Source organism: Sylvia atricapilla, chromosome 15, assembly GCF_009819655.1.
Source record: "Sylvia atricapilla isolate bSylAtr1 chromosome 15, bSylAtr1.pri, whole genome shotgun sequence".
Lineage (NCBI taxonomy): Eukaryota > Metazoa > Chordata > Aves > Passeriformes > Sylviidae > Sylvia > Sylvia atricapilla.
In genome coordinates this window covers 5,479,498-5,496,109 of record NC_089154.1, presented here as the reverse complement: position 1 = coordinate 5,496,109, position 16,612 = coordinate 5,479,498, and the positions used below count along the sequence as shown (strand labels likewise).

The 16,612-nt window shown below is 57.3% G+C and overlaps 2 protein-coding genes across 7 annotated transcripts in view; one reads left to right on the top strand and one right to left on the bottom strand.

Annotated features, from left to right (window-relative positions):
* The window catches only part of MPRIP (myosin phosphatase Rho interacting protein), a 73,587-nt gene extending 72,819 nt beyond the window's left edge, over positions 1–768 (bottom strand). For 2 of the 5 annotated variants that reach the window (XM_066329824.1, XM_066329825.1), the window contains exon 1: positions 285–768. In XM_066329824.1, coding sequence (XP_066185921.1) covers positions 285–404 — 120 coding nt within the window. In that variant the 5' untranslated portion in view covers positions 405–768. The remainder of the gene's footprint in view (positions 1–284) is intronic. The other 3 variants (XM_066329826.1, XM_066329827.1, XM_066329829.1) reach the window with 3 other exon arrangements.
* An 8,997-nt stretch (positions 769–9,765) lies between these two features.
* On the top strand, positions 9,766–15,766 carry TNFRSF13B (TNF receptor superfamily member 13B). Of its 2 annotated transcripts, XM_066329580.1 has the most exons (5): positions 9,766–9,873; positions 11,902–12,042; positions 12,898–13,065; positions 13,801–14,001; positions 14,846–15,766. In XM_066329580.1, the coding sequence occupies exons 2-5, from the start codon at positions 11,904–11,906 to the stop codon at positions 15,118–15,120; spliced, it is 783 nt and encodes a 260-aa protein (XP_066185677.1). In that variant the 5' UTR covers positions 9,766–9,873; positions 11,902–11,903; the 3' UTR covers positions 15,121–15,766. The 2 variants fall into 2 exon arrangements, with proteins under 2 accessions (XP_066185677.1, XP_066185676.1); XM_066329579.1 differs by lacking the exons at positions 9,766–9,873; positions 11,902–12,042; positions 12,898–13,065 and having other exon boundaries at positions 13,351–14,001.
* The last annotated feature ends 846 nt before the right edge of the window (positions 15,767–16,612 follow it).

Genomic DNA, 16,612 nt, shown 5'->3' with positions numbered 1-16,612 from the left:
AAACCATGGGGACAGCAGGCACGCGTAGCACCCTGTTCTATCCGTGGGACCCCAGGATGTCCATGGTACCCTACATTATGCACCGGATCCGGAGCTATCCATTGGGACACCCACGGGACCCTAAACTGCCATGGGGGCCCCGAAGTACCTGTGGGTCCCCACGCTACCCACGGGGCGAGCGGACACCGCACGGAGACCGAGGGCGCCCTAGGGGCGGGCAGGGGGGCGGAACGCCGGGATGGATTTTGGGGGTGAAAACAGCGGGTTTGGGGGTAAGATCCCACCTGGTTGAGATCCTCGTCGTTGAGCAGGTGGGACTCGCGGGGCTTGAAGCAGTTCTGGCACTTGCTCTTGTTGAAGATGTTGGCCTGGAACTTCCTGCACGGATTGTCCTTGGCGGCCATGGCGCGGCCCGCGCCCGCTCAGCGCCCGCTCAGCGCCCCGCGGAGCGCCCCGCCCGCCGCCGCGCCCATCGCCGCCGCCCCGCGCCCGCGGGGGGCGTCACGCGAACGCAAAAACCAACACAGAACCCCAACGAATACAGCAGGGGAAAACAAAAAATCAAAAGACGGAGCGAAGCGCAGGGCGGCCGCCTCTGCTGCGGCTCAGCAGCCGCGCATGGCCGGGCGGCGGCGGAGCGCGGAGGGGCGGCGCTGCCCGCGCCGTGAGGGGCCGAGCGGAACGGTGAGGGGCGGCGCGGGGGTCGGTGCGGTGCGGGGCCGGGGGCCGGCACGGGGCGGGCCGGGCGTGCGGGCGCTGCGGGAGCCGCTCCCGACTGCGCCGCCCGCAAAGTTTCCAGCGCCGCGGAGCCAGGCGGAAAAGGGGGCGGAGCGCCCGCGGACCGACGTGCCCGCCCACCAATGGGAACGCGGCTCCGCTTCTAACGGATGGCAGTGCTGGCCAATGGGGAGAAAGGAGAGGGGGCGGTGCGCTGACCGCTGGGGCGGGATCGGCCCCTATCGGCTCGGCTCCGTTCGGTTCGGTTCGGTTCGGCCTGGCTCCGTTCGGCTCCTTTCGGCTCCGTTCGGTTCGGTTCGGTCTGGCTCCGTTCGGCTCCTTTCGGCTCCGTTCGGTTCGGTTCGGTTCGGCCTGGCTCCGTTCGGCTCCTTTCGGCTCCGTTCGGTTCGGTTCGGCTCGGCTCGGCCCAGGTTGGCTCAGCCCAGCTTGGTTCGAATCGGATCGGCCCAGCTCGGTTCGGCTCAGCCTTGCACAGATTGTCTCAGCTCAGCCCACCACAACTTGGCATGTCTTGCCTCAGCTCGGCTCTGCTCAGCCCAGCCCAACTCCCTTCAGCCCAAGTCAGTTCAACCTGACTTGGCTCAGCCTGGCACAGCTGAGCTCGGCTCGGCGTAGCCTGACACAGTTTGGTTTGGCTCTGCTCGTCCCAGCTCAGCTCTCTTCAGCCCGTCTCAGCACGGCTCAGCTCAACTGAGCCTAGTATGGCTGGGCTTTGCTCGGCTCACCTTGTCCCAGCTCAGCCCAGCCCAGCCCCTTGTAGGAGCAGTTGTCCAATGTCCCCCCACCCTTGGCCCCCCATAGAGCACAATGACCTCCCCATAGAGCCCACACACAGCCCACCCCAGCAGTGGGACACGTGGTGACGCAGGGTGACAATCCTTGACCCTGTCTCCAGCCTTGGCACACGAGGGGACACAGGGGTCACCAACCCTTGGACACTTAGATTTGGTAGGAACAGTGTCCCTCACTCTCCTGTGGCACCTCGGTGACCTGCAGCACTGGGGACAGACCAGGGATGAAGCAGGGACAGGGGCGCATGTCCCACCTCAGCCATGTCCCTGCTGTGCCACCGCCCTGGGGCCAGCTGGGAGCTCCTGTTTGTCCAGTGAATTTTTATCCGGTGGAAACCGGCAGGTAAATATTCCTGACCGGCTGATAAGGACATGGTGTGAGGCCACAGGTTTGGCCTCCCAGCTCTGCCCCTGGGTTCTGCACAGAAGCACCAGAGAAGGGACCTCAGTGCCTGTGGGGCATCACTGGGTTGGGAGAGAGGTGGGAATGCTGACCTGGGGCAGGGGGACAGGGCAAAAGTGCCAAGTGGCACCTCCAAAATGCCCCCAAGACTGGCACATCCTACCACAGTCAGATGTTGCCATGGCACAAAGCATCTCCTGCTCATCCCAGTGTTTCCTGCTGGCGTGGGATGGGTCCCTGCTCTGAGGAACAGAACACATTTATCTTCCTGGATTTTTGGGGCCAGGAAAAACCCGTTGGAGAAGAGGTGACGGCGTGGTCCCCTCACACCCGGCGCTGTCCCGCCGTTTGATGTGGGACCTGGCCTCAGCGGCCTCGCCACGCCGGCTCTGCGCTGTCATCCCCAGTAAATAAAGCCCAGCACAATTGCCTGCTTGTTTATTAATTTTTGCTTCATCAAAGGCAGCTTTAATCATCTCTCTCCATCCTGCCAGGGCCACTCGCAGCACACACCGTGTGGCACGGATTGGGATGGGACAGCAGAGCACCAGTGACCCCAGTGCATCCTCACCCGGCCCTGAGCCCACATGATGATCCCAGGGTGGCCACCAGCCCCCAGCATGTCACTGTTTTGGGTGGATTCTCTCACCTTTTCCTTGATCCTAATGTTATAAAAGCGGCACCACCCTACCCCAGGAGGAGAGGATTTTCCCTCTGGAGTGTACAGACCCTGCTGCCCTCGCTGTGGGTCCAGGGTTCACCTGGCACATGACTGCGGAAATGCTGCTCCTTGGAGAAGGGTGGATGATTTTCTCAACCAGCTCTTGTCCTTCCCTCATTCCCCTTTCCTCCCTCCCCGCTTCCATCCCCAGGGTTGGATTACTCCCTGCCACATTGCTTGCTGAGGACCTGCCGTGCCCTGCATCCCACAGCTCCTACAGATGCCCAGCTTTTTTTTCCATCAAAAAATCCCCTCTGCAGCTCCATGGACACCTCCATGTGTTGTCCTCATGGTCCCCAGCCCTTCTTCACCTCCTCAGGGCATGGACCCCACAGACTGGAGGAACCCTCCAGAAGGGAAGGGGCTGCTCTTTCCCTAATTCCATGGGGCACCATTCCCTAAAAAGGGGCAGAGCGTTGGCAGGGGGCAGGGAGCAGGCGCTGCGTGTCCCATCCCAGGCTGTGCCTGCCCCGCGGGCTCGGGGCCGTGACCTGGCGCCGCGCACGGCTCCGCCGGAGCCGGCAGCACCTCGCGGGAAGCGGCTGCTGCCGGGGCTGGCTCCAGCCTCTCCAAAAATCCAGCTGAACGGGACGGGCTTCTCCACAAACCTGTCGGGCCGCATTCAGCCGCGCGGAGCCGGCGCTCGCCCGTGTGCCGGGTTCGGTGGCTGCTGGAAACTGTGACATCCCCTGAGTGTCCCAGATCCTGGCACAGCCCTGCCACCGAGGTCCCCAACATGTGCCATGGGGATGGGGGACTGTCCCACCCCATCATCCGCCCATTGGGAATGCCTAGTTGGGCTGCCATGTCTCTTCAACCCAAAGCCAGTTCTGGTGTGGGTTTTTTTTTTGTTTTTTTTTGTTTTTTTTTTTTTTTTTTTTTCTTTCTTTCTGGAGGAGTTTTCTCAAATGAGGGCAATTAAAACAATGGGAAAATGGAAAGTTTTTGTCAGGGAGCTGCGGCGGCAGAGGGTGGAAGGTGCTGTGGTGAGTCGGCCTTCCAAAAAGAAGCCCCAGCGCCAGGTAAACAAGCTGCAAACCAGGAGGTGTTAGTCAGCGGCTCGGGCTGTGCCGGCCCCAGCCTGGGGAGCGCCCCGGCCGAACCCTCCAGCCCCGGGGAAGGCTTCGGCGGCACCAAACCCACCGGGGACAGGAGAGGAGAGGAGAGCAGCACCTGCTCCTGTGGCGGTGTGGAGATGCCGCCAGCACCGTCCATCGTCACCGCTTTGGGGACACGGTCCGCGTGGCTGTGCCGTGTTTTTCCGGCTCTGATGTGGCACATTTTTCTGCAGGGCCGGGCGCTGCCGGGGCAGGAGCGGGACAGCCGGGTGCTCCTCCCGGGTGGCCATCGCTCCCCACGGGACCTTGGGCAAGTCACTTAATGGCTCTGTGCCGCCAGCTCGCCGTCATTACCGTGGAGCCAGACAGATGGATGCCCGGGGGAGAGGGCAGGAGTCATGGCTCGGAGCTGGCTCCTGGATCCACACTGGATCCGGGCTTGGACTGAGAGGCGCCTGACAGGGCTCCCCTCCTCCTGCCCTGCTCCGAGTGGAGTCCCGGTGTGGGATGCTGGATGCAGCCCCTGGCTGATCCAGAGCCCCCCACAGCCCTGCCCGGGGAGTATCTGCCGGGGGAAATGCTGACCAAAGGAGGCTGGGATGTCCCTCATGCCACCGTGTGCCTTAGAGGGGTGAGACCCACAGGGTGGAATTCCATATGGGGTGAAAAACACCTCCCTGGATGGAGAGAAAGGCCCATGGGCTGCTCTGTGCCCAATGTCACAGAAGCAGAGCGGTTTAAGTTGCGAGAGACCTTAAAGACCATCTTGTCCCACCCCCTGCCATGTGCAGGGACACCTTCCCCTAGACCAGGTTGCTCCAAGCCCCATTCAATCCCATTTTTCCCACTGGAAAAAAAGAAAAGGACCCAAATTATCCACGGGAGGACATCCACAGCACTCAGCTGCAGCTGATACAGCCCAGAGGTGAGGCTGCAGCTTCCATGGGGATGCACAAGCCCATGATGATGGTGCAGAGCAAACTGCACACACACGCAGAAGCAACAATCAATCCTGTCCCACCAAACAGAACTTTCCTCTTGTCCAGAGATGCCAAATGTCTGCAAGTTTGTACCTTTCTCCTAAAATTGATGAATTACACTCCCAGTTGGGTTACAGTGGCTGCTGCTGCCAACAGACTTTGCTGTGCTTTAGCAGAAAAATCCGTATCTTTTGTTCCCACCTGTGTTTCCCCACCTTTTGGCTGCCTGGCAGGGCAGAGGGGATCCCCCTGTGAGGCTGCCTGCCCTGCCAAACCCCCCCTCTGACCTCAGCATCCCTGCTAAAAACATCACCCTGTGCAAAACCCAGTTCTCTCAGCCTCCTCCATCACTGGCCCCCTTGGCCACCGCCCCGGAGCTGCCAGTGCAGCCGTCGGATGTCTGCTCTGCTGACTCCATATAATGCAAGTTCTACAGATGAAAATGTCACATGGCCCTAAATTAAATACTTTGGAGAAACCCATTATAATGCAGCAGCACAATTAGCTTTATCAGCCAGCCCAGAGTCATGCCAAAAACCAAAGCCGACTCACTTGACAGGAGCTGCCATCCATGAAACCAAGCTAACGACCTTAATTATATTTTTAGCTTCTAATTTTTGGCTGACAGTATCCTCAATTACCCAGCCCATAATTTGTGCAGGGACAGTGATCAGCCTCACCTGGCCTGTAATTCCTAGGATCAGCCCTTTTATCCCCTTTAAATATTAAATTGACTCCCACTGGCCACCCTCCAGTCCTCTGGAATTTCCCCAGGGTTTTAGTGTTAAAAATTAACAGCAGAGCTCCTGGGCAGGCTGCAAACCCCTTCCCATGAGAGTTCTGCCAGGAAAACACCTCTCCAGAGAGAATTCAGTGGGGAGGACAAGGAGTTGTTCCCACCAGATCAAAACTCCACGTAATCAGATCAGCTGTTCTGGACAAAGATTGTTCTTTGACTCATCTCCTTTATCCACCACCCACGCTTTACACCTCAGCACACAGCCCTGGCACTGAACTCTCCTTTTCCTGCTCCTTCCCTACGCACTTTTAGGGCTTTTTTCGTCATTTCTGTGCCAGACCTCAACCAACCCAGGCCTTTTCCCATCTGGCCATCCTTGGTCTCCAGCTGGCTGCTGGGTTTGGGGAGCCAGCCCTGAGCACAGCCTGGGTTTTGGTAAAATGCTTCCCTTTTCCTGCTCTGTGCTGAGCCTACAGTTCAGGTTGCAAAAACCTGGGGATTTTGGCAAGGAGGCTGTTGCAGCATCACCCTGCTGATGCACAGGGGCACCTCTGGAGCCTGGGTCATCCAGGGCTCACCCACAGCCCAGGCACAACCTCTGTGGGGGTCAGACCCTCAGCACGGGCTGCCGCAGTGCCCAGACACCCATGGGTGCTGAGCATCCTTGGGATAATGCCATGGGCAGTGCCGGGGTGGTGACAGGACAGGGAGCAAAGGGAGCAATGGAGCAGTGTGGGGTGTTTGGGGGGCCCTGAACCCCCCAGGCTCTGGGGCTGCTGCAAACGGAGGCCCCAGGGAGGGGCAGGAGCCAGCCAGGGGGCTGCATCCCCACAGGGAAGTGTCCAAGGACAAGGTGGACGGGACTTGAAGTGACCTGGGATAGTGGAAGGTGTCCAGGAGGAACTGGGTGAGCTTTGAGGTCCCTTCAACCACAACCATTCCGTATATATATATTTTACATACATTTTATATATTTGTATATATATATATGCATATCTAATTTATATTTTTACATATATGTTTTAATTTTAGATATAATAAATACTTTTATATGTTTGTTTTATATGTTATGTAATATTTTATATAAGTCTGCAAATACTTATATTTATATTTAATTATATAAAACTAATTTTATGTACTGAATATAATAAATATAATAAATATTTTTATTTATTATGTTACATAACATATATAACAAATATATGTTATACATACACTTTATATATATGTTATATAAAACGTATATATATAACATATCTATAATGTATATATAACCTATATATAACATCTATATATAACATATATAACACATATATAACATATATATGTGTAACATATATGCCTCCCGTGTGTTATATATGTATATGTAGATGTTATATATAGGTTACATATAACATATATATACACACACACATATATAATGTATATACACACACGCATATATATGTTACATATATTTAACATACACATATATGTGTGTATATACATGTACATGCTATATGTATATGTATGTTATATATGTTATATAACACACACACACACACATATATATATATATAAAACCCACACATATACATGTGTGTATTCCATTGCGGTTCCCCTTGGCGTGGCTGGCTCGCCGCGGGCGGGAGGATTGGAGCATTCCCGGGGTGCGGAGGCGGCGGCAGCCGGGCTGGGCTGGCCGAGGGTGCCATCTCCTGGGGACAGCCCCGCACAGCCCGGCCGCCCGAGGAGCCGCGCCCCGAGACCCCCCGAGCACACGGCCGTGTCCTTCCCGGGGGATTGTCACAGCCCTGCGGAGCCGGGGACGGCGGTGGCCCTGGTGCGGCGGCAGCCCCGGGGGTGGCAGTGACTCTGCGCTTTGCTTTGCCGTGAGGTGACGGCGGCGGGACGCGGGGGATGCCCAGGAGCGCGAGGGGACGGCGCGACCTGTCCCCAGCGCCTCCGCAGGGAATTGGGGTGACAGAAATGAGCCCTCGGAGCCGTCTGCCCTCAGCCCGGCCCCGCAGTTGGCAGTTTCGACCCCAAAGGGCTCCTCTTCCCCTTCTTCCCCCACAGGCTCCGGTTTTTTCAGGTCCTGAAGGGAGCACGTGTGTGAGCAAGAGTCCCGGCCACGGACTGCTAAAAGCAGATGGGCTGAGGGGAGGAAATCATCCCAGCGAAGCTGCTCAAGGGGGAGGCAAAGCACCTCCTAGAAGCTTCCAGCGCCAAACACCATCCACCCTGTCTGCCTGTTTGCTGCAGCTCTCCTTGCAGTGCTGCCACTGGGGCAAGAGCCCAGCAGGAAAATAGATGTTGTTGTCAGGAAAAAAAACCTCTGTCATCTCACAGAGAGTGTGACACCTCCAGATGAGCACTGAAGGATGCAAAACGATGTGGGGGAATGCAGATGGATGCAAAGCCATGCAGAGGGATGCATTGCACTGGGAGGATGCACAAGGAGCTGCTGGTTGATGCTCTGGGGAACCAGTGAACTAAGCAAAGGAAGGGTTTAATCCAGAAATCCAGAACAGGGGGCTGGTGGTGGCTGCCCAAACCACAGGAGCAATCCCAGGCAGGGCAGGGTGGCAGTCACCACCTTGGCTGTGGGACAGGAGCTCATGGGGGATCATGTCTGGAGGTGTTGGACAGACACAGAGTATCCTCAGAGGCTGCAGGAGGGGCGTGATGATGTTTGAGGGCACAGAGGGTAAGGCCACTGGGGCGCCCGGCTGAGGAAATGAGGCTCCAGTCCACACAGCCCCAGGATTCTACAGCTGAAACCACACTGCCTGATCCCTGCTCAGCCAGGAGGGACAAACCACCCCCAAGTGCTTCTCACTTCCCTCTTGAGCACTCACCGGGGTGGAAACTGCAAGTCTCTGGTGCTATTTACAGAGGTGAGTTTCCCCTGCAAAACCCCGAGAGCCAGCGGGCTGGGGCCATCTCTCCAGGGCCATCTCCCTGCTCTGCCACACTCAACCAGCTCAGGCAATGCCAAAATCAGGATTTCCCTCCCAGTGGGAGACTCAAGGACAGCAGTGATCTCACCCTTTTTACCGGACACATGACGTGTGGCAGCGTTGGAGTGTCCCTGTGGCTTTGGTGCCTCCTCTCTTGGTCCTTGCTCCAAGCATTGTGGTCCAATTGGATGGTGCCAGTGCTGCTTCCCACCCTCCTTCAGGATCCGGGATGTGATGGGCCACATCCAAACACAAAATGCTGGGTTCCTCTGCTTTGGGCTCTGCTCCCCACGGGCAGGATCGGCCTCCAATGCCCCTGCAATGGACACGGCAAAACATCCTTTGGGCTCTCCCTTCCAGCTCCACATGGCAAGCACAAAATAGGAGTTTTTGAACCAAACAGAAAAAACCTCGACGCTGATCCACGAATATTTTTAGTATCAGGTATTGCTGCTTCCTTCCTCCTTCAGCTGTTTCTGCAGAAACCTCCCTCTGGACTGAGCTGAGTCACTGTTCTGCCATGCTCCCAGCACCTCGTGCCTCTTCCTGGCACCTCTGCCAAAGCCATGCCCAGCATCTCTGCAGGAATCAGGGACAAACCTCCGGAGGCTGCCAGCAGTGCAGAGGTGACTCTTTCCCTCTGTGAAAACAAGCTGTGTTATTAATGTGTCATTAATGTGCTATTAATGTGTTATTAATGCTTTGTGCCCCTAGCCCAGCTGGGACTCAGTTGTCCGTGTAGGACATCCACAGCCCTCCTGCCTCCCAGACACGGATGAGCAGAGAAAGTCAGTGTTTGAGGCACCTCACTGGGCTCCAGAGATGTTCTAGGAGTTGTGAGCAGGAGACAGGACAGTGTCTCCTGTGCTGACCATCCTGAGGGCATGGAAAGGATGGAAGCTCCGAGTGATGCTTGGTCCTGGCAATCGCCTCTCGTACAGAGTGAAACACCTTTCCCTGAAGAAAACATCCCGCTGGCACAGGCTGCCCAGGGCAGCGGTGGAATCACCATCCCTGGAGGGATTTAAAAGGTGTTTAAATGTGGCACTTGGGGACGTGGTTCCCCAGTGAATGTGGCAGTGCTGGGAGGATGGTTGGACTCGATGATCTTAGAGGGCTTTCTCAACCTTTATGGTTCTGGGATTCTGCCGCAGTCCTGTGATCCAAGAGCAGGTGCTGCAGAGCTCCCATTCCACCAAGGCTCTCTGAAATGTGGCCACCTGGCCCAGGACACCTGTCCCTGGTCCTGGTGACACATCCACCCCGCAGTGTCCCCCCGCCCTGTCCCCAGCAGCCCAGGGACCCCAGGAGCCAATGCAAGGCGCTGAGTGTGCAGCCAATTTGCATGGAAGGGACGAGGGGAAACCCCAGGAAATGCACAGCCCAGCATTAATCAAATCTCTCTAATAATAACCCCCTGAGCCATGCAGGGGCTCAGGGCTGCAGCTCGTGGGGCCATGGCAGGAGCCAAAGGGGAGTAGACACTGCTGGAGAGTCAGACGTGAGTTACCCGACAGAGGGGCTGCAGGGGGGTGGGGGTTTGGGTTTGGCTGTGGCAGGATTTGGGGTTGGTCGTGCTCCCAGCGCCTGCAGGGAGTGCAGGGTCTGCTCAGAGCTCCCACCCTGCTGAGGGTGGTCAGTGCTGTGGGGCTGGAGAGGGAAGCACAGAATGGTTTGAGCTGGCAAGGAGCTTAATTCTCATCCAGTTCCAACCCCCCTGCCATGGGCAGGGACACCTTCCACTACCCCAGGCTGCTCCAAGCCCCATCCAGCCTGGCCCTGGACACTCCCAGGGATCCAGGGGCAGCCACAGCGGCTCTGGGAATCTGAGCCAGGCCCTCACCACCTTCACAGAAAATCTTTTTTTTTCCTGATAACTACTCCAAATCTACCCTCCCTCAGCTTAAAGCCATTCCCCTTTGTCCTGTGGTTGCTTAAGGCTGGGCATGAGGGGTCTGTGGGGGAATTCAGAGGGTCCTGGTGGTTGAGAGGCAGAAAAAAAGACTCATCTGGCTCTGCTGGAAAATCCATGGCCGAGAAGTACATGCTGAGAGCACCACGTGTACCTTGGGACTCCCCAAGAAGGGCAAGCTCTTAGATGAGACCCAGCAGCTCCTTGGACATGTCCTCACAGCATCTGGGAGGGAAGTTCCCAGCCTGCTGCCCCTCAGCTTTAGCACAGCCCCAGATCCATTTCCCATCGATTATCCCGTGGGAAACCCCACCTAGGTCAAGGACGGCTCAGCTCCCTGCCATGCCCAGGGCCTGCAGTGACCCCAAAGGGCTTCCTGCCACCCCTGGGGGGCTTCTCTGGGTACAAAGTTTCTTCCAAGAGCATCCGAGGAGAGCAATGGCCTGAGCCTCGCTCTGCCCTGGGGATGTCTCCAGTCAGCTCGACAGAAAGCCATTATTTAATTTTACAGCAATGTTAATTGACCATGTGGGAGTGTCAGGCCGGCATCCCAGTGCAGAGAGGATTTTTTCCCTGGGAATGGGAGCGTTTCTCGTGTGCTGCCCCAGGTAGGACTCACAGGACAGATGTGCAAAGTTCCCAACCTCCTCACATTCCCAGGTCCTGGAGAGAGAGGAGAACCCCTGGCAGAGTGCAGAGATTTTCTGTCTAGAAATCAAAGGTTTGGCTTAGCCCAAGCTGCAGCTCAGCCTTCGGGCACTCAGGGGCCCACGCTGCGGCTTCGGGGAAGTTTCAAACCTTCGGGCCCCGTCAGCACCAGCATCTCCCACCCTGCAGGAAACAGCTGCGGCTCCAGGCACGGCCCCGGGGCGGGATGTGGCTCCGGGGAGCGCTCTCGGGCAGCGAAAGGCACATTTCCATCACGGCCACCCTGGCGCTGGGGCAGAGCTTCCTGCAGCTGCTCCGCGGCGCTGGCTGCAGACCCCGCGTGTGGCACAACACGGGAGCTTTTGTCAGCCAGCTAAGTCTTCAGAATGTTACGTTTTCGAGCAGATTTTTATGCTGCTGGGAACTGCTCCTGTGCCTCTGGCATCACATCCAGTGCACAAGGGCACGGGGAGCGCTGGGGCAGCAGAGGATGGGACAAGCAGCCCGTGACAGGGACATGAGCACGTCCACGTCCAGCTGGTACTGGTTAAACTGGGGCCCAAAGTCTCCTGGGGAGGTTTGCCTCCTTCTGCTCTGATGTCTTTTACATCAGCCTGGGTTTCACTATGACAGCAGAACACACAACAGAAAGGGCAGGAATGACACACAAGGTCGTGTTTCTGGTATTTTCAGACAAGAATTGTCGCCAGTGCTTGTGCTCCCACTGGCAGGTGCAGGAATCCCCAGACCCAGCACGGGGCCACCCCTAACCCAGGGCTCTCTGTGTGTCCCCTGGGACTGGCACGGGACACACACACTGTCTGAAAAGCAGATTTTGCTGTGGCTCAAGCCTGTGACCGGAGAGGGCAGAGGGACAGCCAGGATGTCTCAGCCCTGGGAAGGGAGGGGGTGGCTGCAGAGCAGCCCCGTGGTGGCCACCCCGTACCTACCTGTGTCTCTGTCCTGCAGCCATGGATGGGACACGCGTGGGGCAGGATGCCATGAAGAACTGCACTGACCAGGAGTACTGGGACACCCTCGTTTCCCAGTGCATCCCCTGCAGCCTCGCGTGCCGGCAGTCCCTGGCCAGGAGGTGTGATGCTGTGTGTGGTGAGTGCCGGCCTGTCCCTGCATGGGGACAAGAGTCAGGGGTGGGGCAAAGCTGGGAGGGAGGATCAGACCCCGGGACAGGCTCCGAGCCAGCTCAGCTTTACAGAGCTTCAAGCCAAAACCGCAGGGGGATGCTGCAGCTCCCCATGGATGGGCTGAGGCTGCCAACAGCTCAGGAGAGAGACCAGCACCAAGAGCCTGCAGCTCTGCACTGCTCCCCTCTGGGGTCACAAGGCTGCATCAGCACTCATGTCCCCTGTCGGGGACACCCCACCCTCCAAAGGCAGGGCTGGGGAGCCGCCAGGTTCGGTGGATGTGGATAATGATAAACCCTCGACCTGGGACAGACACTGAGGTGTCCTGAAAACAGGTGGGGAGGAGGAAAAGGGAGAGAGAAACTTTGCACTCCAAACCTGTGCCCTTCCTTGAGCCACAGGCTGAGGTGCCCCGTGCCAGGGTTCATTCAGTAGCCACAAGGACAGGAGATGCCGTTCCTGGCATCACAAGCTGGTGCTGAGGCAGGTTTTGGTGTGTCCCAGGGCAGCAGCAGCAGCTCAGAGAGCAGCAGCCCGGAGCTCCCAGGTGAGCACAGCTGCCTCTGGCTGGCTGAGACCATCCCCTCCCCGAGCAGCTGCCAGCAGATGCCTTTCCTGGCTCTCCACCCCAAACCCCGGGGATCTGTCACCCTGCCAGCCCTGCAGAAGTTGTCAGTGCCTCGGGCAGTGGGCAGGTCCCACCCTGTGCCTGCCGGAGCGGGGAGCTGGGCTCATCCTCTCATGAATCCGGGCACTGGGGCCTTGGGGTGGCGGGGAGACGTGCTGGGGGCACGGTGATCACCTCTCTCCCCTTCCCCAGAGTCCATGGACTGCAACAAGAGACCCGGATTTTACTACGACGATCTTGTGAAGAACTGCATCAAGTGCAGCTCGGTGTGCGGGCAGCACCCCAAGGAATGTGCCCTGACCTGCGAGCGTGAGTCGGGGAGGGGGCACCAAAACCCTCACTTTGGCCCAGGGGGCTGCCGTTCCACTGGGGCTGGGCAAGAGCAGCCAGGACATGGCTTTTCCCCATTTTCTCCATCCTGCAGTGGCTTTCCCCATCGCGTGCTGGTGTTTTACAGGCTGGGAGCTGTAAAACAGGTTGGAATTGGCAGCTGTGGATCCCACCCGGCTGAGCTGCCCCCGGCCCTCGGGGAGGGGGAGGAGGAGGGGACAGATCTCCAAGATCTCCAAGTCCTACACTGGGGATGAAACCGCCCCTGAAGATGGAGGAGGGCATGAATGGGGTGTGGGAAGGGATCTCCTCCACCTCACCATGGGCAAACAGAGGGGGTACAGACCTTGGATGTCCCTCATGCCACCCTGTGCCTTAGAGGGGTGAGACCCACAGGGTGGAATTCCATATGGGGTGAAAAACACCTTCCTGGATGGAGAGAAAGGCCCATGGGCTGCTCTGTGCCCAATGTCACAGAAGCAGAGCGGTTTAAGTTGCGAGAGACCTTAAAGACCATCTTGTCCCACCCCCTGCCATGTGCAGGGACACCTTCCCCTAGACCAGGTTGCTCCAAGCCCCATTCAATCCCATTTTTCCCACTGGGAAAAAGAAAAGGACCCAAATTATCCACTGGAGGAAACCCACAGCACTCAAACCACTCGGCTCTCAAATTCTTTCCCAGTGGGGGGCACAGGCACTCTCAGCCCTTTCCCTGTCACAAAGCCACCCCGGAGGTGTCTGAGCTGCCCCATCTCTGCCCCACAGCCACGCCTGCGGCCGTGCTGGAGCAGAAGGCGTGTGCAGAGCAGGACCCGTGGCTGGTGTTGTACCTGCTGCTGGGGCTCTGCCTCTGCTCCCTCATCTGCTCCCTGCTCCTGGGCTGGACCCACCTGCGCAGGAAGGGAGAGGGTGTCTCCTGCCAGGCCAGCGCTGGCACCTGCCACTGCAAGGAGGACACTGCCAAAGGTGGGTGCTGGCAGCGCTGGGAGAGGGTGGGGAGCGTGTGGGGGCAGGCTCGGGCTGCCAGGTGCTGCTGGAGAGGCAGAAAGCAGAGCCAGCTCCCAAGAGGGGAGGGAGAATAAGCAAAGACGATGAGTGTGAGCCTGGGAGAGGAGCAGGGCTGGAGCCCTGTGCTCCATTCTCCACTGCAACCCCTCAGTCACTCCCCAGGCACAGCTTCCCTCTTGGAGCTGCTCCATAGCCAGCACTTCTTCGCTCTCCATCCAGAGGCTGAGGGGAGAAAAGCCAACCCACTTCCAAAACAAACATCTGCCTCAGAAAAACCGTTTTAGTTCTGCAGCTGGAGGGCCTTCACAAGTCCTTGTGTTAGGGAGGAAAGGAGAAAGAAAAACATGGAACAATTCAACATGGAAAAGGTGTTTTTATTCTTCCTTCTTTTCTTCTCTCCTGCCTTTCCAAAGAAACAAAGCCTCCTTACCTATTTCTGCACACACATCACACACATCCCTGTTTATGTACATCCACCTCAAAGCCATGAACATCAAAAATCACAGGGGAAGACCCCATGAGCCAATGGGACACCTGGAGTCACTCCAAGGACTGTCCCTCAAGCCATTCCTGTCTGCTTTGCTGAAGGACACTGGGATCAAAGGGTCGTTTTTAAGATAAGCCCCCAGGTTTGGAGACATTTTCTGGGTGTTTTAGGTGATGCAGTGAATCCATGCCGGGAGCTGGGTGTCCTCTCCAGTCCCAGGACCAGCTTTTCACAGGCTCTAGTGCAGCACTTCAGAGCATTCTCAGGTAAAAGCTGCTCCTAAACCCCCTCAGCTGACTCAGAGTTTATTTGCAGATCGGCTGGTGGAAGCTGGCAGCGTTGGTGATGGATTCACCAGCATCAGAATCCCAGAGCCAGTGGAAACCTGCGGCTTTTGCTTCCCTGGACATGGCTCTGCTGTACAAGAGACCAAATCCTGCCACAGCAGCTCCTGCCAGCCCGGGGAAAGGGCTGCTCCCTCCTTCTCTGGGATCTGCAGCACGGGGAGTGCTGGGGCCATTCCCAGCCCGGACGACGGCCACTTCAAAATCATCTGTTCTCCTGCCCAAGAGAAGACACCCGTGGTGTGAGCACAGTGGATGTTCCAGCACGGGATCAGAATGGAGGGATGCTCCCTGTGCCCCCAAATCAAAGCTGCTTCACCCTCTGCTGCAGTGACTGGAACAGCCCCGACCCAGCCCAGGCTCTGCCGAGGGCTGTAGGATACAGACAGGGCTGGAGGTTGCACAGAGCTGTTTGCTTCCACTCAGGAAACTAAATTCCCATTATTCTTGTGCACTCCCAGTGAAAGAAGTTGCTTCCCATGTGGCAGCATCTGACTTCTTCCTCCAGCTTGACCTCAGTGCATCCCAGCCATTGGGGACATCTCATGGGGGCTTTTCATCCTGGTTCCACCACCAGCATCCCTGCAAAGGATCAAGTGGTGCCCACTGCTCCCCATGGAGAGCTCACCTCTCCCTGCTTGGGGGTTCCTTCATGTATCAGAACAATTTTCAGCACAGCTGCAAATGCCTCAAACATGGAATTGGATCCAAGGATTTACTGGTGGAATTTATAAGGAGCCAGTGTGGGAAGCTCCACTGTCAGTTTCCAGCACTGCCAAGGGTGATTGGTGAGGCTTTGCCTCATGACCAGGACACGATGCTGTGTGTGAGGAGCTGAGGCAGGCACAACCCTCAATGGAATTGGGTTTAAATTAAACTGGTTAAACCACCAGTTCCTGTGGTCCGCAGACCTGTGGTTTCCTGCCCCACAACCTCAGCTCCCAGTCTCCAGCACCATGGCCCCAAATCCTGTGGCATCAATAGCAACCCAAAAGTCTTTCAGCCCCAGAAATCACCTTGGCCTCCCCCCTTGCTGAGCTCCCCACCCCTGCTCAGCCTCAGCTCTCCCTCATTCTGCACCCTGGCACAGATTAATGTCTCCCTCAGTTTCCCCAGGCTCTCAGTTCCTGCTCCAGCTCAGCCTCTTTCTTGCCCTCCCACCAACTCCTGCTCTTCCATTCGTCTCCTACATCCTTCAGTCTCCCTTTGCATCCGTGCTCTGCTCCTGCTCTGCTCTCCTCAGGCTCCTGTTTGTGCTCAGACCTCCAAAGCCTCTTGGCTCCTCCTCACCCCTGGCTCCTGCTCCCTCTGCCTTCCTGCAGCACCACGTCCCCCACCCTCACTGGGGCTCTGACCCCCCTCAGGTGGGGCCCCGAGCACCGACAGCCCCACATCTCTCCCTCCTCTGGGTTTTCCTTCTCAGACTCTGCAGGGAGAATCCCAGGATGGTTTGGGTTGGAAGGAATATTAAAGATTGTCACATTCCACCCCCTGCCATGGGCAGGGACACCTTCCACTATCCCAGTCTGCTCCCAGCCCCATCGAGCCTGACCTTGGACAATTCCAGGGATCCAGGGGCAGCCACAGATTCTCTGGGCACCCTGTGCCAGGGCCTCCCCACCCTCACAGGGAGGAATTTCTTCCCAATATCCCACCCAGCCCTGCCCTCTGGCACTTGGGAAGCCATTCCTCATTGTCCTGTTACCCTCTGCCCCATCCCAAGTCCCTCTCCAGCTCT